The sequence below is a fragment of the Notolepis coatsorum genome, assembly GCF_963971535.1.
Source record: "Notolepis coatsorum genome assembly, chromosome: 14".
NCBI lineage: Eukaryota > Metazoa > Chordata > Actinopteri > Aulopiformes > Paralepididae > Notolepis > Notolepis coatsorum.
The window spans coordinates 31,803,926-31,825,926 of NC_140178.1; the positions used below are offsets into that span (position 1 = coordinate 31,803,926).

At 47.0% G+C, this 22,001-nt stretch overlaps 1 protein-coding gene across 1 annotated transcript in view; it reads right to left on the reverse strand.

Annotated features, from left to right (window-relative positions):
• map3k3 (mitogen-activated protein kinase kinase kinase 3) overlaps positions 1-22,001 on the reverse strand; it is a 49,784-nt gene that overhangs the window by 12,706 nt on the left and 15,077 nt on the right. Inside the window, exons 4-13 of the mRNA XM_084328196.1 lie at positions 16,217-16,257; positions 15,108-15,207; positions 12,699-12,812; positions 11,827-11,947; positions 9,534-9,667; positions 6,754-6,827; positions 4,682-4,749; positions 3,675-3,770; positions 2,704-2,865; positions 202-350 (exon numbers count right to left, since the gene is read on the reverse strand). Coding sequence (XP_084184322.1) covers positions 202-350; positions 2,704-2,865; positions 3,675-3,770; positions 4,682-4,749; positions 6,754-6,827; positions 9,534-9,667; positions 11,827-11,947; positions 12,699-12,812; positions 15,108-15,207; positions 16,217-16,257 — 1,059 coding nt within the window. The remainder of the gene's footprint in view (positions 1-201; positions 351-2,703; positions 2,866-3,674; positions 3,771-4,681; positions 4,750-6,753; positions 6,828-9,533; positions 9,668-11,826; positions 11,948-12,698; positions 12,813-15,107; positions 15,208-16,216; positions 16,258-22,001) is intronic.

Sequence of the window (22,001 nt, forward strand, 5' to 3'; positions counted from 1 at the left end):
TATGTGTAGCATGGAGGGATGAATATGTGTAGCATGGAGGGATGAATATGTGTAGCATGGAGGGATGAATATGTATTGTAGCTGTCCTGTTTACCTTGTTTTTAACTGCACTGATCAGGAGTAAGCACTCCTAATGCCATAGTATTATGTACAATGACAATAAAGCGTTCTATCCTACGCCCGTTCAAACAACTCTCTCACCTTGCTGGTCTCAGGACTGTCAGGGTCAAACTGGACCTGCTTGGCGGCCAGCTCTCTGCCCGTGTCCACGTCGTAGCACAGGTACACCCTCCCGAACGCCCCCTGACCCAGCAGCTTGCCTCTCCGCCATGTCACCGGAGCGCTGGGCGCTGAGGACGAAGAACGCACGCTCTTACTGTCACGCCACACTCACTGCGGTGTATACAGTGTGTGAGACAAATACACTTTAAAATATACAGTACATACTTTTACATAAGCATCGTGTAGACACCGCATCACCATACTGTACGACTTTGAACTCTGTTGCCTATACTCAATTTATACCTACCCACTGCTTTCACTGTCTACAACTGCCCTACACTGTTGTTTGCTCTACCGAGGGTCAAAGTTGTGGAACTCTTTGCCTCCACATATTTTGGAATTTTCTTTTCTGAAATTCAAAAGAGCACTGAAATCTCATCTCCTAGATCACCAATATTTCCCATATGGACTTCCTTTACAAACTGTGGTCTGATGGCTTGATGTATTTTGTTATTGTATTTTCGTTTTATTATATATTCTTCCTGTCATTGATTGTTTTCTCTATACCAGAAATCGTATGGCATGGGGTGCCTACTTCGGTGTCTATGTAGGCCTGCTTGTGTGTGTTTGTTTGTTTAGGGGGGGGGGGGGGGGGGGGGGGGGGGGGGATTTTATTTTATATTTTATATTTATCTTGATATAATGTAATTTTGCTTCCTGGTGAATGCCACATGCAAGCCCCTTGAGGGTTTTTAGGCAATTCTCCTACACATCCCTTGTGGACTATATTGTATTATATATGTAACTGTTTTTATATGTGTAAATAAACAAACAAACAAACAAACAAACAACAATAGTAATAATTAGTGATGTTCGATATTGGCTTTTTTACCGATACCGATATACCGATATTGTCCAACTCTTAATTTCCGATACCGATATCAACCGATACCGATATATGCAGGGTTCCCCCCCCCCACAACATTATGCATACTTTTGACAATAAATAAAATCAGAATTTGTTCTTACTTGCTTGCCTGGGTAAATAAAGGTTAAATAAATGTAAAAGAAAATTAATAAAATAAATATTTTTTATTTTTTTGAAAACCGATACCGATAATTTCCGATATCACATTTTAATGCCAATATCGGTAGGCCGATAATATCAGACATCCCTAGTAATAATATACTCATATTTACTGCATATATATATCCATATCTGCCTGAATATACCTGCATATAATCCTTCTATATATCTACTTATACACTGCATATAACCCATATAATTCTGTATGATGTAGCATGTACAATAATGCTGTATACACTGTATATATATATATATTTATTCTTACCGTATATATATCTATGATCCACATCTGTCTGTATATAACTGCACATAATAATTTGACATATCTGTCGATACTATATCTAGTTACACTGCTAGCCAGGATGACTACTACCATATTGTCTTTATACCTGTATCACTGTACATATTAATATTACAACTCTGTACATACATCTGATTAGCACTACACCCAGTAGTACTAATTTATAATAAGCAGTACTAAGTTATACAGTGTAATCACCTGTACATTGTAAATCGCTATTGCACTTTACTGTTAGATTTGCACTCTGGTTCGATGCCAAACTTATTTTCGTTGTACTGTACTTGTGCTGTATACTTTTGAATTTAATCAAATCTAATCTAATCACACTGTACATTATTATTTAAATGTAAATGTTATAATTCTATTCTATTGTGCTTCTTTTTTTTATCCACTTTTTCTCCCCATTTTCTATCTTTCTCCCATCCCAATTTCATATTATCCAATTCTTCCCTCCCCTGTCTTGAACGTTGCTAGACTATGCCTCCCACTGGTCGGTTGTAGTGAGGATAGAAGCCTTGCATCATGTGTCCCCTCCGGTACACAAGGAGGCAGCCTGTCACATCTTTTCACCGCAGCAGCTCGAACTCTCAGTAGCGAGGACTAACGCGTGGGAGGCTCACGCTGCCCCCGCTACTTCCTGCTTCCGCCGCACCGGCGTCACCAAACCGACCTGTAGGAGTCGCTGTCCACAACGTCCAATCCCCACCCACCGGCTTTCCCACCCCTAACACTGCCAATTGTGTTAGTATGAACGACCGGCAAGCCGGTAGCAACGCCGAGAGCTGGGCTCAAACCCAGCGTCTCCTGCGTTAATAATAATAATAATAATAATAATCTCCTGCGTTAGTGGCGAGCGCCTTGCCCACTGCGCCAATCAGCCGCCCTATTCTATTGTGCTTCTATGTTAATTTAGTTTATATTCCATTTAATTTTATTCCACCTTTTAATTTTTTTATTCTACCATAATTGTCTGTCTGTCAATGTTGCACCAAAAACAACCAAATCAAATTCCTTGTATGTTGAAAACTACTCTGCAATAAAGACCTTTCTGATTCTGATTCTGATTAAGTGGAAAGATGAGGGCGGGACTTACACTTGTGAGCGACGGGGCGCTCGGGGGGGCGGAGCCTGCCCTTGGTGTCGACGAGTTGCCAGCTACCCAGACTCTCCTCGCTGCCATTGAGAGAGCGCCGCGAGGGAACCAGCGTAAACAGGTTGCCCTGGGCGCGGCGTATCCGCGGGAACGTCCGTCGGCCTGGGGGGGATCAGAGCGGATTAGTTAAAGATACAACCTCTGGGATTTATTTATTTTGGTTATATTCACACATGTTCACTTTAAAACTCAAAATAACGGTCCGGGTTACTCCAATGTTTGGCCCGAGAATGCTAACGTAAACAAACCGTTTTACAGCCTCAAAACTCACCTTACAAGCACTGTCAAGACTAGAAAATCTCTATGGATGATGATTTCCAGTGGGGGGTGATGGTATTTAACCCAATCTACAGACAGTTAACCGTCTGTAGTGTGGCAGTGAAAGGGTTAACCTTCTGTAGTGTGGTTGTGAAAGGGTTAACCCTTTGTCGTGTGTCAGTGAAATGGCTAACCTTCTGTATTGTCGCAGTGAAAGGGTTAACCCTTTGGTAGCGTGGTAGTGAAAGGGTTAAGATGCAAGACTGAACCCGGTCAAATGCCGTAGAGAAGACCAGAGATTGATCACGATCAATTCCCACGGGCGTTCTCTATCCTCCTCTTACCCGTTATGACCATCTTTACACCGCAGAATAACAGTCTGCAATAATCAATATATCCGCGATGTATCTTGACGACGCCTTTCTCGCGTTTCTTTCTCTGACTCTACCCGACGCTGAGCCCCGTAGCGGCGCGTGAGACGGTGGCGGCGGCCGCGGCTTTACGTCCCACAGAGTCAGCTCCAGCTCCTCTCCGTCGGGAGGTGAGTCGGACACGCTGGTTATTCTAACCCTCCCGTTCCCCCACAGCTGGACGCCTTTACACAGAAACGAAAGCCGCCCGTAATCCAGAACAAATGTCCTCCTCAGTCTCACCTTCGCTGTGGTCCTTGTGGTGCACGGAGACGTGGTATCTACGCGGGTAGGTCCCTCCTTTACCCACCACCTTATCGTACACGGACACGTCCCGGTCTGAAACCAAAATGACAGTGTTACGCGCCATGACTCAACCTCAGCTGAGCCTAGTCTCTCTCTCACACACACACACACACACACACACACACACACACACACACACACACACACACACACACACACACACACACACACACACACGCACACACACACACACACACACACACACACACACACACACACACACACACACTCGCACACACACACACACACACACACACACTCTGTTCCCACGGCATCCATGTGAGCCTCCGCTTCTAGGAGCCACTCTGTCCTGTTGCTCAGGACAACACTGTAGCATTGTCACTAAGGGTCTGTTGCTGCTGCTTCTTGTGTTGTGATACATATATATATATTCATAAAACAGGTAGCTCAAATCAAGTAATCTAATTGGTTCATAGCCGTGGTATTACCGTATACCCTCAAGCATTTTTTTATCAGACGTCAGTATCACCCTGTGAGGAAAAAGAACGTTAGTCTGGTCTACAGAGGAGACTGGAGCTGACGTATACCCAGTTAAAAGGAGGATTGGGGAAGCCCTCACGTCACGGGACACAATATGCCAATATATGGACCAAGCGAGGCTCAAAATGGTCGATAGCGTCATCTGAATCTGACAGATAAAGCGATGATTTTATCCAGGTTATTTAATTATTGACATTTCCACTAAGTTTATTAGTCTAGCTACTAACTGGGGAGGATAAATGACAGATAAAGGAATATAGCAGGACGATGGGTTGTTGATGGGTTTTGACGATGATAGTTAAACCTCACGTTGAACAGGGATTCGGAAATGTGTGTGTGTGTGTGTGTGTGTGTGTGTGTGTGTGTGTGTGTGTGTGTATAAAGTGAGAGAGAGATAGAGAGAGAAGTATTTATAGACTGGCAGCACGTTTCTGGCCGCTCACCTGAACCCTCCTGGCGGTTATCAGGGTAGCTCTTGGCTCTGTGCATACGCGACTTTCTCAAGGAGGGGCTGCGAGGGAGAGGAGAGAGAGAGTAAGACATTTACAGTAACTAAGTGAGAATCTCAAACCCCGCCCTCGTTTCTTGATCCTCCAATCACGACTTCCCTCAGAAAAACTTAGTTCGAAACACAATTTTACGGACGTGTCGATTAACGAATCAATTAGTTGACTATTAGTCAGCTAAGAGTTCAGGACAGCTGTACAAAACACAAAAGTATACGATTTTGTGTAAATGTTAAGAAAACGCCCTCCGTTACTCTAAAAGTATGTTTGTAGGAGTTTCTTAAAGGGGCAATAGGCAATTTTTCTTTCCTCAACTATTTTCAACTGTTAACAGGCTCAACGCCGGGAAGCTGGAAGAAATGGTGTCTGCAGTTCACTAGAGGTTATTGGGGGACGTCATCCATGAACGTAAACTCCAGGATCTAGTCACTCTTAATGAATTTAAACTCCAGGATCTAGTCACTCTTAATGAATTTAAACTCCAGGATCTAGTCACTCTTAATGAATTTAAACTCCAGGATCTAGTCACTCTTAATGAATTTAAACTCCAGGATCTAGTCACTCTTAATGAATTTAAACTCCAGGATCTAGTCACTCTTAATGAATTTAAACTCCAGGATCTAGTCACTCTTAATGAATTTAAACTCCAGGATCTAGTCACTCTTAATGAATTTAAACTCCAGGATCTAGTCACTCTTAATGAATTTAAACTCCAGGATCTAGTCACTCTTAATTAATTTAAACTCCAGGATCTAGTCACTCTTAATGAATTTAAACTCCAGGATCTAGTCACTCTTAATTAATTTAAACTCCAGGATCTAGTCACTCTTAATTAATTTAAACTCCAGGATCTAGTCACTCTTAATTAATTTAAACTCCAGGATCTAGTCACTCTTAATGAATTTAAACTCCAGGATCTAGTCACTCTTAATGAATTTAAACTCCAGGATCTAGTCACTCTTAATGAACGTAAACTCCAGGATCTAGTCACTCTTAATGAACGTAAACTCCAGGATCTAGTCACTCTTAATGACCTTAAACTACAGGATCTAGTCAATCTTAATGACCTTAAACTCCAGGATCTAGTCACTCTTAATGACCTTAAACTACAGGATCTAGTCACTCTTAATGACCTTAAACTCCAGGATCTAGTCAATCTTAATGACCTTAAACTACAGGATCTAGTCAATCTTAATGACCTTAAACTCCAGGATCTAGTCACTCTTAATGAATTTAAACTCCAGAATCTAGTCACTCTTAATGACCTTAAACTCCAGGATCTAGTCAATCTTAATGACCTTAAACTACAGGATCTAGTCACTCTTCATGACCTTAAACTCAGGATCTAGTCATTTATTTATTACTTTTTCTCCCATCCCAATGTTAGTCGTTATGCCAATTCCCTTCCTGGTCGTTGTGCACTTACCCCCTACAGTCGGTCTGGGAGGGTGAAGACTACCACATGCTTCCTCTGACACATGTGAAGTCAACCAACCGCTTCTTTTCACCTGACAGCGAGGACTCTCACTGGGGGAATGTAACACGTGGGAGGATCACACTACTTCCCCCAGTTCCCTTCCTCGCTGTGCAGCTGTGTGTGTGTGTGTGTGTGTGTGTGTGTGTGTGTGTGTGTGTGTGTGTGTGTGTGTGTGTGTGTGTGTGTGTGTGTGTGTGTGTGTGTGTGTGTGTGTGTGTGTGTGTGTGTGTGTGTGTGTGTGTGTGTGTGTGTCTGTGTGTGTGTGTGTGTGTGTGTACTGTATGAAACTGCTATACTGCTGCCATACTTGGCCAGGTCGCTCGTGGAAAATACATTTTAATGTCAATGGGTCTTACCTGGTTAAATAAAGGTTAATGAAAAAATAATAATGAAAATGTCCCTGTAAAGTTAGTGACCGAATTGGCTGATTTGATCATTTTAGGAGTCGTAATGGCTTCCCATAGTAAATAGACCATCTCTAAATAGTAAAAACACCCATCATAATAGATCACATCCACCCCATGGTCCTCACCTGTCTGAACTGCTGTCCAGGGACTGGCAGCTACCAGAGACGGAGTTCTCCGCACTGCTCCAGGGATCCAGCACCTAGAGAGAGAGGGCAGCTCATACTGGCTCTTTTGGGACCGTATATGAATATGCTTGTGTATATATATACGCCAATACAGTATACATGCATGTACATATGTATGTATTTATATATGTAGCATGTATGTATGTACGTAAATGTATAAAATTAGGTGCTAGTTTTATTTAAAAATCTTGGAATAGAGGGCGAACCACACCCTTTGTTTGAATTACATACAGTACACGAATGATATGAATATGAAAAAAGAAAATTGTGGATTGATGTATGTCAAGTATGTTCAGAACATACAACTTGTCCCTAACATAATGACATTTGGTCTCACGTCTGCTTATGGATGTGTTCTCCTGGTAGTGTTTCGCAAGCATGTGTGGGCTGGGTGTCTTCTTATGTAAGACAGTAAAACATTCCCTTGTTGTACTGCGTTCATGAAGGTGTGAAAATACCTTCCCTAGATTCTGTTGTTTCTGGCTTTGAAAAACACACAGGTCTCTGGGCCGCCTGAATGCCTTCTACAACAGAACTGCATTTCCGCGTCTCTGATTGGCCAGGTCATTTCTGGTCATGTGACATGCACGCCCAATCGTGGGACCGCAAGTTTTTACCCTGGTTAAGCTTAGGCGCTCGTTCGAAGTTGGTTAAGGTTAGAGTTTGTCTTAGAGCATGGTAATAGAACGGCAGGTAGTTTGCAAGCTGTTAGACCCGGAAATAGGCGCAGAACTTGCTGTCCCACGATTGGCGCACATGTCACATGACCTGGCCAATCAGAGCGCAAAACTCGAACGCGGAAATGCAGTTCCGTCGTCGAAGGCATACACGCCTCTGGGCCACTTCTTTAACACATTGAGTGCCAACGATGAGATTTCTCGTTAGTTCATGCCAACCATTCAGTGCCAACGACGAGAGATCTCTTTTTTATTTATTTATTAGCGATTTCCATTCATATTTCATCAATCTAGCCTCACGTTACCACTGGAACTCTCTCTGAGCTCCATTGGGAAAATACCGCCCCCTATCGTCTCTCCGGATGGTACTGCACCCCTTTGGATTGGATTGAATGAAACGCATGGAGAAAAACAAATCCTGCTTCCACATTTTACTTGTCAGACAAGTAACCCGAGACGATCGAAGTCATTGCCGACCACCAGAACAGCGGATAATGTGTGTTTCCAGTACCCAGCGTTGGATCAATAAACACGATCGATATTTGGAATGGCGATCAGGAATTGGAATAATCTTTTTGGAAACATCTGATCTGAGGTAAGGAATCTATTTGGATAAAAAAAAAGGAATCTATTTTACCAGTCTTGGGATAATCAGAGCTTTTTTCACAGATATATCAACGTGGGCCCTATGTGTGCGTGTGCGTGTGTGTGTGTGTGTGTGTGCTGATCAGGAAATGGATAATCGATTTTTCAGCCCGCTTCTATAGCGTGCATAAGTACACATATACTATCAATAATCTAGCGTTTATTTGAAAACGATTCATAAATAGGCAGAAAAATTACAACGTTTTTTGTGTATTCCAGTGTATTCCAGTAAAGGGTGTTTATCACAGAATCTTTATTTTCTTCTGGAACTTTCATAAAACGAGCATCTTTCAAAATGGTATAAAATGGAAATGAACCGATTCAAAAACAATCCGTTTCGACAATGTTGACTGCAAACAAGTCATTGATAAGCGACGGCCATATTAGACACATAGACATAATTTAAGATATAGTTTATGCGTTCACAAATATGAGAGCTCTATCATTGAAGTGGGTGGTGGCACGCAACGCCGGGGTTCCGGGGCACCACATGGCTGGCACGGAAAGTGTTAAGAGGGAAGCCAAAGACGATGCTGGAGCTACACCGTTCACTTTAAAGGAACACGCCAACATTTTGGGAAATTAGCTTATCGTCTTCTCCAGAGAGAGACAAGAAGATAGATACCAGTAGACTAACTAATAGATAGCCTTCGGGAGAGGTGTTAGTTGGACAATGCCTAGGCTAACTGGCACAGTCCGCTTCCATTCATTGTGCTAAGCTAGGCTAACGTGCAGCCAGATAGCTTTCTACTGAACGCACAGAGAGGAAACTGGTATCTATCTTCTTGTCTCTCTCTGGAGAAGACGGTAAGCTAATTTCCCAAAATGTTGGCGTGTTCCTTTAACGATCCAGGTGCATTTTAAACTTAAAAATGTTCTATATTGAATAACAATTTGTATAAATATGTTTCTTATTTCCACCAACTTGTTCCATACACTACTGAAAATGGCTTAGCAGCAGCTCTACACCTTTATCCTCATTAGGAATGCAAGGATCTATATGCAAAATGGGCAAAATGCACCTATTGATATGTACCATACTTTCTATATAACGTTATGCTGAAGATAAAGGTGTCGGGGTACATATTGAACCATGATAGGTTCAACCGGCTAGTGACATCACACGTGCAACTCAGATTTCAGGGAAGTACAGAGAAGCTCTCTGTCTCCAGGGGAAGAATGTGAAAAAGGCACTATTGCGTGACAAGTTATGCACAAATAACAACCTGTATAGTCAAAGTCATGCCTCCATGACTAACCATAATAAAAACACTTTTTTTTTAGCGGACGGGATCTTTAAATACCACTTGTCACTGAATATCAACCTTTGACCTAACTCTTCAGGATCGTGAAGTGTGTTTTAGGGGTGCATTTTGTTCTTGAAACTCTGCAACTCACACACTGGTCACTGGTCTCGGGGATGAATTCCCCTTCGCTGTTGATGCTGGTGTACGACCCCTGGCGGGCGATCCGCTGCTGGCGTTCAGGAACATAGCCAGGGGGCGGCGAGCTGCGACCCGTGTTCTGAGAACCTGAGAGAGGGCCAGAGGAAAGGACCGGGTTATGACAACCTGAGAGAGGGCCAGAGGAAAGGACCGGGTTATGAGAATCTGAGAGCAGGCCAAAGGAAAGGACCGGGTTATGACAACCTGAGAGAGGGCCAGAGGAAAGGACCGGGTTATGAGAATCTGAGAGCAGGCCAAAGGAAAGGACCGTGTTATGAGAAACTGAGAGAGGGCCAGAGGAAAAGGGACCGGGTTATAAGAACCTGAGAGAGGGCCAGAGGAAAGGACGGGGTTATGAGGAGGATAGGAAAGGATAGGAGAAATGTGGGGACGGTTGCACGGACATGGATTAAGCCTAGTCCTAGACTTAAGCGTTCACTGTCAATGGAGATCTCTCCGAAACAGAAACCCTAGGAGGCTTAATCGACATCTGTGAAACTGGCCCCTTAACAGGCCTATGGACCATGTGCATCGCATGGAACGTGTCAATGACAATGTGGTACGCATCAATATCTGTAATGGTTCACATTTGATTAGAGAGAGAGAGAGAGAGAGAGAGAGAGAGAGAGAGAGAGAGAGAGAGACCACTCGAAAAACACCCTATTTAAAAATATTTTCCCCCAGTGCAGGCATTTCACTTTAGATTTAATGTTGTGTCTTTGACATTGTCTCCACCGTCAACATCAGTAAAAATGCCCTCTCTCTCTCTCTTTCTCTTTCTCTCTCTCTCTCTCCCAGCAGACTGAAGTATGGGTTAATCATGTGACTGTTGGAAAATGTCATTCCACTTGAGGCGAAAAACTGCTGAGAGCCAGTGGAGTTTTTACAGCTCTAACCCCCACCCCATCCCCCAAAACAACCAGCGTTTCTAAACCAGGCCATTGGCCACCGCACTAATAGCGTCTCGCAATCTGATTGGCCGGTGGCCAGCAGGCATTGTAGAGCAGCCAGTGATGGTGGACAGGAAAAGGAAGAGGACCCACTGCTAAGAGGGGAAGCTAGAGAAACAACAGTCAAAGACAGGGAGAGAGAGAGAGCGAGAGAGAGAGAGAGAGAGAGAGAGAGAGAGAGAGAGAGAGAGAGAGAGAGAGAGAGAGAGAGAGAGAGAGAGAGAGAGAGAGAGAGAGAGAGAGAGAGAGAGAGAGAGAGAGAGCAAGAGTGACAGAGACAGAGAGAGACAGCCAGAGAGAGAGACAGAGGGAGAGACAGAGAGACAGGGAGAGACAGAGATAGAGACAGCCAGAGAGGGAGAGAGAGAGACACAGAGAGAGACAGAGAGAGACAGAGATAGAGACAGCCAGAGAGGGAGAGAGAGAGACACAGAGAGAGAGACAGAAACAGATACAGAGACCGAGAGAGAGAGAGAGAGAGAGAGAGAGAGAGAGAGAGAGAGAGAGAGGAGAGAGAGAGAGAGAGAGAGAGAGAGAGAGAGAGAGAGAGAGAGAGAGAGAGAGAGACCACAATGGAAACCAATAGAGAGTAGAAGAGAAGTGCGTAGGACACAGCGCCTGATCACACAGTAGGTTCCGGGTTGTTCTGCCACTTGGCTCGGCGCAAATCGGACTCTGATTTCGGGGAGAGAGCAAAAGAGGTGTTCTGAGGAGTTGAAGGACAGATCATAATAACAGCTCATCTTCATGGTTAACCCTTTCACTACCACACTACAGAAGGTTAACCTTTCACGTGTGGCAGTGAAAGGGTTAACCCTTTGTCGTGTGGCAGTGAAAGGGTTAACCCTTTGTCGTGTGGCAGTGAAAGGGTTAACCCTTTGTCGTGTGGCAGTGAAAGGATTATCCTTCTGTAGCGTCGCAGTGAAAGGGGTAACCCTTTGGTAGAGTGGCAGTGAAAGGGGTAAACACGCCTGGTATAACGCCTTGGTTGGAAATATGTCGATGTGCAAATCATGGGATTCTGATCCTACCTCTAATGACCCCCCCCCCCTCCCACTTCCCTCCACTGCTTGGCCAGTCGCCTCTTGTTTCTACTGGTGGAGCGGGGGTCCCGCCACTGTGAGCGGACTCTGGGAGAAAGCTTGCAGAGCAGCGCACTCGGAAGCCCTCGGAAATAACGGGTAATGACCCGCTAAGGCCTCGCTTTTCCCCAATGTGTACGCGGACACGAAGGGGACACCGAATGGCAGCAGAGAGGACGTGGCTGGGAGCAGATCCCTTGCTACTCGTACTCACTGGTTGATAAGTGCCTTCCCCTGGGTTCCGGGGCCTGGTAGGCCGTGCTGACGTCCCCGGTCGACTGGGAGGCCTTGATCCTCACCTGCTTGGATACCGTGTGGTGGGAGGAGGGAGAGGCCTGGAGGGGGAGAGAGGAGGGAGAGATGAGTTAGAGGAACACGCCAACATTTGGGGAAATTAGCTTATCGTCTTCTCCAGAGAGAGACAAGAAGATAGATACCAGTTTCCTCTCTGTGCGTTCAGTAGAATGCTATCTGGCTGCATGTTAGCCTAGCTTAGCACAATGAATGGCAGCGGACATGACCGGTTAGCCTAGGCATTGTCCAACTAACACCTCTCCCGAAGGCTAACCGGTCATGTCCGCTTCCATTACGGTAAGCTTATTTCCCAAAATGTTGGCGTGTTCCTTTAACTCTAGGCTCTGTTACCCATAATGTACAAACTCTGTTGCCTACACTCAATTCATACCTGCCCACTGCCTTCACTCGCTACACTGAAAAGTCAGTTTAGTGCGATTTTTCCGCGATTTACTATTTATCCAAACGAGAGGGAAGGTCCCACACTCTCCACCTGCTACAGGGTGTCCTGAAGACAGCTTTGTCGTCGAAACACTGGTGATTCCCTCTCATTAAATCCTACTACCAGTACCAGCACCTCATGAGACTATGGGGTGTGCTTATTCATTCAATTAGTTACCACGTATCTGACATACTGAATTGTCCTGGTAAGAATTATGGAAAGTATTTAACTAATCCAGGTCTTTTACTTATTTTTTTTAAGTATTTGTATATGAATGTGTGTGTGTGTGTGTGTGTGTGTGTGTGTGTGTGTGTGTGTGTGTGTGTGTGTGTGTGTACGGTAGGTCTCACGTTGCTGTGCTCTGGTGTGAGCAGCAGGATCTTGATGCTCTTCATGTTGGAACTGCGGTCCAGCAGGTCAATGGCCTTGTCCAGATCTTCCTGACCTCGCAGAGGGATGGACAACTGAGAGGGCACACACACACACACACACACACACACACACACACACACACACACACACACACACACACATACACACACACACACTCAAATATTCAGATTTTCGACATGGTTTAAGGGCACTTCAGGATACAAAACAAACTAGTAGAGGAAGAGAATCTTGCTAGCTGTTTGGCCCTTTTCTATGGCAGGCCTGCCAATTTCAAACCACTAACAGCATGTTTATGAATATGTCCGAGACTGCTCAATATGAGGACCATTAGCCTACAGTCGTAGCCAAGAGACCTCTTGATATGTGATGGTGAGGGCCTATACTGGTTCGGTTGATCCAAGAAGGCCTGTTAAATATAAAGGCCAAATGAGCCACCTATCTCAAGGACAAACATTTCTCCCTGAACATCATTGGTGTTAGGAGGATCTGAAAAGATATCATGAACCATTCCGGCATCACACCTGAGTGCTGCTAATTCTGACAGCTATAGCAACCAAATCAGCAGCATACACACATACAACACTGGAACCAAGCACGTACGCGCGCACACACACACGCGTGCACAACCAACACTGGGACCAAGCAATGTCTCTACTTGTTTACCCGCAAGTCTAGACGCAGTGATTAGGTCAGTCTAAGCATGAGAGTGTTACTGTGGAGAAGGCCCTGCTAGCGGAGAGCGGGGACAGACAAGCCTTTACCTCACTTTACCTCACTGTTCATAGTGTTTCACCTCACTGTTCATATACAGTAGTATTTTATGACATTGTTTATACAGTATAGTGTTTTACCTCATTGTTCATATAGTGTTTTGCCTCATTGTTCATATAGTGTTTTGCCTCATTGCTTATATAGTGTTTCACCTCATTGTTCATATAGTGTTTCGCCTCATTGTTCATATAGTGTTTTACCTCATTGTTCATATAGTGTTTTACCTCATTGTTCATATAGTGTTTTACCTCATTGTTCATATAGTGTTTCACCTCATTGTTCATATAGTGTTTTACCTCATTGTTCATATAGTGTTTTACCTCATTGTTCATATAGTGTTTCACCTCATTGTTCATATAGTGTTTTACCTCATTGTTCATATAGTGTTTCACCTCATTGTTCATATAGTGTTTCGCCTCATTGTTCATATAGTGTTTCACCTCATTGTTCATATAGTGTTTCACCTCATTGTTCATATAGTGTTTCACCTCATTGTTCATATAGTGTTTTACCTCATTGTTCATATAGTGTTTTACCTCATTGTTCATATAGTGTTTTACCTCATTGTTCATATAGTGTTTCACCTCATTGTTCATATAGTGTTTCACCTCATTGTTCATATAGTGTTTTACCTCATTGTTCATATAGTGTTTTACCTCATTGTTCATATAGTGTTTTACCTCATTGTTCATATAGTGTTTCACCTCATTGTTCATATAGTGTTTCGCCTCATTGTTCATATAGTGTTTTACCTCATTGTTCATATAGTGTTTTACCTCATTGTTCATATAGTGTTTTACCTCATTGTTCATATAGTGTTTTACCTCATTGTTCATATAGTGTTTCACCTCATTGTTCATATAGTGTTTCACCTCATTGTTCATATAGTGTTTTACCTCATTGTTCATATAGTGTTTCACCTCATTGTTCATATAGTGTTTCACCTCATTGTTCATATAGTGTTTTACCTCATTGTTCATATAGTGTTTCACCTCATTGTTCATATAGTGTTTTACCTCATTGTTCATATAGTGTTTTACCTCATTGTTCATATAGTGTTTTACCTCATTGTTCAGTGTTTCACCTCATTGTTCAGTCAGTGTTTTACCTCATTGTTCAGTCAGTGTTTACCTCGTTGTTCATATAGTGTTTTACCTCATTGTTCAGTGTTTCACCTCATTGTTCAGTCAGTGTTTTACCTCATTGTTCAGTCAGTGTTTTACCTCGTTGTTCATATAGTGTTTTACCTCATTGTTCATATAGTGTTTTACCTCATTGTTCAGTGTTTCACCTCATTGTTCAGTCAGTGTTTTACCTCGTTGTTCATATAGTGTTTTACCTCATTGTTCATATAGTGTTTTACCTCATTGTTCAGTGTTTCACCTCATTGTTCAGTCAGTGTTTTACCTCATTGTTCAGTCAGTGTTTTACCTCGTTGTTCATATAGTGTTTTACCTCATTGTTCAGTGTTTCACCTCATTGTTCAGTCAGTGTTTTACCTCATTGTTCAGTCAGTGTTTCACCTCATTGTTCAGTCAGTGTTTTACCTCATTGTTCAGTCAGTGTTTTACCTCGTTGTTCATATAGTGTTTTACCTCATTGTTCATATACTGCAAGTCGAGCTGCTGGCCAAACACAGACTTGACTTTCTGCTGGATTTCCTCAAACTGCACGGGTCGGCCAAACATCAGGATCCTACACACAAACACACACACCAAAACAAACATGTAGACAGACAGTTAGGCAGACAGACAGGCGGATGATTGGGGGTTTAGTTGGTGGTCAGAAAACCTATTTTAAATAATAGTTGTATATGCTTGCACGCACGCACGCACGCACACACACACACACACACACACACACACACACACACACACACACACACACACACACACACACACACACACACACACACACACACACACACACACACACACACACACACACACACACACACACACACACACACACACACACACACACACACACACACACACACACACACACACACACACACACACACACACAGAGCAGGTTTGCAGTGTGTGCAGACTGCTCTTGGTACACCTTGCATAGCTGTGGTTTCTCCCGGCAGCCACAGCTTAACCACAGCCTTTCCCCTTTCCATTCTCCAGCTCACATACCAATCTGAATGAAACCCCGGAGTAAGTGTGTGTGTGTGTGTGTGTGTGTGTGTGTGTGTGTGTGTGTGTGTGTGTGTGTGTGTGTGTGTGTGTGTGTGTGTGTGTGTGTGTGTGTGTGTGTGTGTGTGCGTGCGTGCGTGCGTGCGTGCGTGCGTGTTAGAGCTGACTTGACTGGGCTCTTTTTCTCATGAACAAAAAACATGTGACTGGACAAGTTCAATGTGTGTATGTGTGTGTGTGTGTGTGTGTGTGTGTGTGTGTGTGTGTGTGTGTGTGTGTGTGTGTGTGTGTGCGTGCGTGCGTGCGTGCGTGCGTGCGTGTGTGTGAGTGAAATCAGCCTATAACTTTCCCCAAAGTTGAAGAATGTAGCTCCTTGGTCAGCAGCTGCTCATATATTGTTATCTCCTCTTGTATAACTATCAGTGTTCTTCACATGTTTCTTGTTCTTGTGTAAGTGTGCCCTGGCCCCACACACACACACACACACACACACACACACACACACACACACACACACACACACACACACACACTGTACATATGAATAACTAATAACTCACCTTCTCTCTCCTGAGAACTCAAATTTTATTCTGACATCATCCTAAGAGAGGAAAGAAGAGACAGGCCAGTCAGGGGAGGTCAGAGAAGGTCACCAGAGGTCATGAAAGATTCACATTATAAGAGGAAAAAGAAAGAATCTAGTCAGAATTTAAGGTTATGACATTTATGTGACATGTCACATTTTAACACGTGAAACCTACTCAACAATGCTGATTTATTTTGTACATAATCACACAAACACATCCAAAACAAAACTCTAATCCGTTTTGCACACATTAATTTAGTCTGACAGATGTTGAGAGTAAATTATTTGGAATATGACCGACCACCAGTGATGTCATCGGGGACATGAATCTTTGAATCATTGAATCATTGAATCTTTGAAATCATTGAATCTTTGAAATCATTGAATCTTTGAAAGCATTGAATATTTGAAATCATTTAATCTTTTAAATCATTGAATCTCCTCCCATTGACTTTGCATGTATCTCCGCCACCTCTAGATTCTCTTAGCGGTCATTCTGTTAGGGTTTGATACCGACCCCAAACGCACGACACAAGAGAGTAGGAATTCAGAGTTGCCAAATACGAGGGCTTGTTTATTTGATACTAAATATATAAGAGTACAGGAAAGGCAGGTCAACAAGACAGGTACATAGGACAAGGGGCAAAGTTCTGCTGCTCTGCAGCTTCTCCCGTGATGGTAGTCTTGGGGATAGCCGGTGTTGACGTCTGAACCGCTCTGCAGAATTCTCTCGGCAGAATCTCAGATGTGTTGCGAGACCGAGAGAGGGAGAGAGGGAACGAGTCAACACAGTGCAGTTTGAACGAGCAGGAGAACAGGGTGAACAATTCTTCGTGTAATTCAAACACAGTGAGCACAATTCCAAAACAGCCCAAGTGAATCTCTTCGTGTAATACACACAGTGAGCAAAACTCCAAACACAGTCCCAGTGAATATCTTCGTGTAATGTACACACCGTTAGCAAAAATCCAAACACAGTCCCAGTGAATATCTTCGTGTAATATACACACAGTTTGTGAAGTCCAAAACAATCCAATAGTGAAATAATATCTTCGGTGTGAGCAACACACAGAGGGAGATGGAAGGTCCCAAAAATATTATCCCATAAGGGAACAAGCAAAAATAGAAAAGCTGGGTGAGTGACTGTCTGACTAAAGGTGGTAGTCTTCAGTGTAATAGTTACACACGAAAAACGGAATAGATCAAGACAGTCAATAAAAACTCACCCAGACGTAATGCGTAAAGGTGCTGGAACAAACAGCGGAGCGAGGGCGCGCCACGGGAACAGGTGTCCAAGGGAAGGCTTCTTGGAAATTCCTGGAGATAGCACAAGGAGCAAAAGCAGCAGCAGCAACAACACGGGGAAATGCAACCAGAGAAAAATCAAGACGATCCAACAAACTTAGAGTGGAGAAACGGGGTATAAATAATAAGGGATCGATTGATTGAAAGGCAGTGACAGCTGGGGAATGTGATTGAAAAGCGTGCGGTCCTGAGAGAACCAATCAGCGACGTCTCTGATGACGTCACTGGGGAGAAGCGTGTGAATGAGGGAATTGAAATAATTAACAGAAAAACAAATGAAAACAGAGCGAGGGTGGTTAAAGGAACAGAACGAGTGAGAGAGCAAGGACAGAAACCTCACAGTACCCCCCCCTCCACGGGAGCCACCCGGCGACCAGGCCGACCCGGCTCGTCAGGATGGGCTTGATGGAAGTCGGTGATCAAGCCGGGATCCACGATGAGCTGCCGGGAGACCCAGCTACGCTCCTCAGGGCCGTAACCCTCCCAGTCCACCAGGTATTGGAACCCCCGGCCCCGCCGACGAACGCCCATCAACCGGCGGACCTGCCACTGGGGGTGACCATCCACCAACACGGGAGGCGGCGGATCAGGAGCTGGAGGCATAAGGGGACTGAGGGAGACGGGCTTAACCCGGGAGACATGGAACACGGGGTGGATGTGCATGGATGCAGGAAGCTTCAGGCGCAGGGCCGCCGGACTGAGTACCTTTAGGACCTCGAAAGGCCCGACGAAGCGGGGGTTGAGCTTCTTGGCCGAGGACCGTAACGGGAGGTCCTTCGCGGAGAGCCACACCCTCTGCCCAGGGCGGTAAGTCGGCGCAGGAACCCGGCGCCGGTCGGCACCACGACAGGCGCGCTCAGATGTTCGGAGCAGCGCGGTCCTGGTGATCTCCCAAACACGCCGGCAGCGGTCGAGGTGGACCTGCACGGAGGGAACTGTCTCCTGTGCGGGGAAAAGAGGGGGCTGGTAGCCCAGGGAGACCTCAAAAGGGGAGAGGCCGGTGGCGGAACTGACCATTGAATTGATGGAGTATTCAACCCAGGGAAGGAAACGGCTCCAGGATGCCGGTCTCTCGGCTGCCACACACCGAAGAGCTGACTCTACGCTCTGGTTCATCCTCTCCGTCTGCCCGTTTGTCTGGGGATGATAGCCAGAGGAGAGACTGACCGTTGCCCCCAACCCTTTGCAAAAAGCCCGCCATACCTGGGAGGTGAACTGGGGCCCCCGGTCAGAGACGATGTCCTGGGGAAAGCCATGAAGGCGGAACACGTGGTGCGTCAGGAGGTCCGCCGTCTCGGCCGCTGAGGGAAGCTTGGAGAGGGCCACGAGGTGGACCCCCTTGCTGAATCGATCCACCACGGTCAGAAGGCAGGTGTTCCCCTGGGAGGAGGGTAGAACAGTGACGAAGTCGAGCGCCACATGTGACCATGGACGGCTCGGAATGGGAAGTGGCTGCAAGAGCCCGGAGGGTGCCTGGTGAGAGGCCTTGCTGCGGGCACAGACCGCGCAGGCCAATACGAACTCCTTGACGTCGTTCCGCATGGTGGGCCACCAGAAACGACGAGCCAGGAAGGAGAACGTGCGATGGACGCCTGGGTGGCAGGCGAACCGGCTGGTATGGCCCCACAGCAGTACCTGGGACCGGACAGAGTCGGGGACGAAGAGACGATTCCTAGGGACGTTGCTTGGAGCACGATGGAAGCGCAGGGCACGCCTCACCACACCCTCGATGCCCAAGGTGATGGCTCCAACCACTCGGGCCTCCGGGAGGATGGGAGAAGGGTCCTCAGAGGGTGGAGCCCCCTTGGAGTGCATCCGGGACAGGGAGTCGGCCTTCGTGTTGCGGGAACCGGGGCGGAAGGTCAGCGAGAAGTCGAACCGACTGAGGAAACTGGCCCATCTCGCCTGCCGACCGTTGAGGCGCCTGGAAGCGCGGATGAACGTCAGGTTCTTGTGGTCCGTCCAGATGGTAAAAGGCTCCTCGGCACCCTCTAGCCAATGACGCCACTCTTCCAGCGCAGCCACGACCGCCAGCAGCTCCCGATTGCCGGTGTCGTAGTTCCTCTCGGCGGGGAGGAAGCGACGCGAGTAGAAGGCGCAAGGATGCACCTTCTGGTCTGAAAGAGAACGTTGGGATAGGACAGCGCCCAGGCCAGACTCCGAGGCGTCCACCTCCACGATGAACTGTCTCTTGGGGTCAGGGTGGAGCAGGATAGGGGCGGAAGTGAACCTTCTCTTGAGGGAGCGGAACGCAGCGCATGCCGCTGGGGACCAGTCGAACGGCAGAGCGGGGGAGGTCAGCTTGGTAAGTGGCTCCGCCACTTGACTGTAGTTCCGGATGAACCTTCGGTAGAAGTTGGCGAACCCGAGGAAACTCTGTAACTCCTTCCGAGTGGTGGGTTCTGGCCAATCCTCCACAGCCTGGATCTTGCGAGGATCCGCTCGGGTCAAGCCCTTCTCAACGATGAAGCCCAGGTAGTCGACGGAGTTGGAGTGAAAACGGCACTTCTCCGCCTTGACGAAGAGCCGATTGTGGAGGAGGCGCTCCAGCACACGGCGGACATGCAGGATGTGTTCCTCGAGGGTCCTGGAAAAGATGAGAATGTCGTCCAGGTACACCACCACGAACACCTCCAGCATGTCACGGAGGACGTCGTTCATGAGTGCCTGGAATACCGCCGGGGCGTTGGTGAGGCCGAACGGCATTACAAGGTACTCGTAGTGGCCCCTGGGGGTCTTGAAGGCGGTCTTCCATTCATCGCCCTCACGGATACGGACAAGATGGTAGGCACTTCGGAGGTCCAGCTTGGTGAAGAACGAGGCCTGGGTCAGTGGCTCGAAGGTGGAGCTCATGAGAGGTAGGGGGTATTTGTTCTTGATGGTGATCTCGTTGAGCTGACGATAGTCGATGCAGGGTCGCAGGTCCCCATCCTTCTTACCAACAAAGAAGAACCCGGCCGCCACCGGGGAGGAGGAAGGCCGAATGAGTCCTGCTTCCAATGACTCAGAGATGTAGAGATCCATCGCCTTCTTCTCCGGGACAGTCAAACTGTAGAGGCGGCTGCCGGGAAGGGGAGCCCCTTGGCGGAGGTCGATGGCGCAGTCATAGGGGCGGTGAGGTGGAAGGGCCTGAGCCCTGGTCTTACTGAATACCTCCATGAGGTCGTGGTACTCGGGAGGAATGGACGAGGGGTCCGGGGGCAACTCACCAGCCGGCCTCCGGGGCGGGGGACAGGACGCCGCCTGCAGACAGCGGGCGTGACAGGAGGAGCTCCAGCCCCTGATGGTACCGGAGGACCAGGCGATGTGGGGCTCGTGCAGCGCGAGCCAGGGCCTACCCAGGACCACCGGGACAAGGGGGGATTGGGTAATGAGGAACTGGATTCTCTCGACGTGGTTCCCAGCGATGGTCAGCACGACTGGGCCGGTGCGTTGAGAGATGTCGGCCAGGCGGTGTTGGTCCAACGAAAAGATCTCCAAGGGCCTCACAAGGTCCTCAAGAGGTATGTTGGCTCGGGTGGCAAACTCGAAGTCGAGGAAGTTCTCGTCTGCCCCAGAGTCGATGAGGGCCTCCACCGTGGCACGTTGGTCCCCCCAGGCCAGGGTGACGCTCATCAGATGGTCAGGTGGTGCGCGGCGCTGGGAATGGGAAAAACGGCTCACCAGGATCTCCCGGGGTCTCGGTGAGCCTGATCTTTTGGCCGGGTAGGGCAGTCGGCGATACGGTGTCCCGCACCTCCGCAGTAGAGGCAGAGACCGGACCTGAGCCTTGCCTCACGCTCCGCCTGGCTCAGATGAGAGCGTCCCAGCTGCATGGGTTCCTCCTCGCGAACCGGACGGGGAAGCCTGTTACCACCAGTAGTGTTGGGGACGGGGCGTCCAGGGGCGTCCAGGAGTCCGGGGTGCTTCAGGAGGTAACAGTCGGGTCCTCTCGCGCCTTCTCTCCAGGAGGCGTCCGTCAATACGGATGACAAGGCTAAACAGCTCCTCGAGGGAGTCGGGCAACTCCCGGGTAGCGAGCTGGTCCCGGACTGCGTCACTGAGCCCCCTCAAGAAGGTTAGGCGAAGAGCAGGTTCGTTCCATCCACTCTCCACCGCCGCCAGTCGAAACTCCATGACATAGTCCGTCACCCTGCCGCTCCCCTGTCGGAAGGTCCCCAACCGGGCTCCAGGGTCCAGACCTCGGGCTGGATGGTGGAACACTCTGCGGAGCTCCGCCACGAAGTCTGGGTAGGAAAACAAAAAATCTGCTTCCATTGCCCAGGAGGAAGTGACCCACTGGGCAGCATGGCCTGAAAGTAGGTTTGTTATATAAGCCACTTGGGACCCATGAGCAGAAAAACGGCTTGGTTGATGACGGAAAACCAACTCACATTGCATGATGAATGTGGCACACTCCTCGGGATTACCGTCGAACAGCCGTGGGACGGAGAGACGGGGTTCCCGAGATGCGA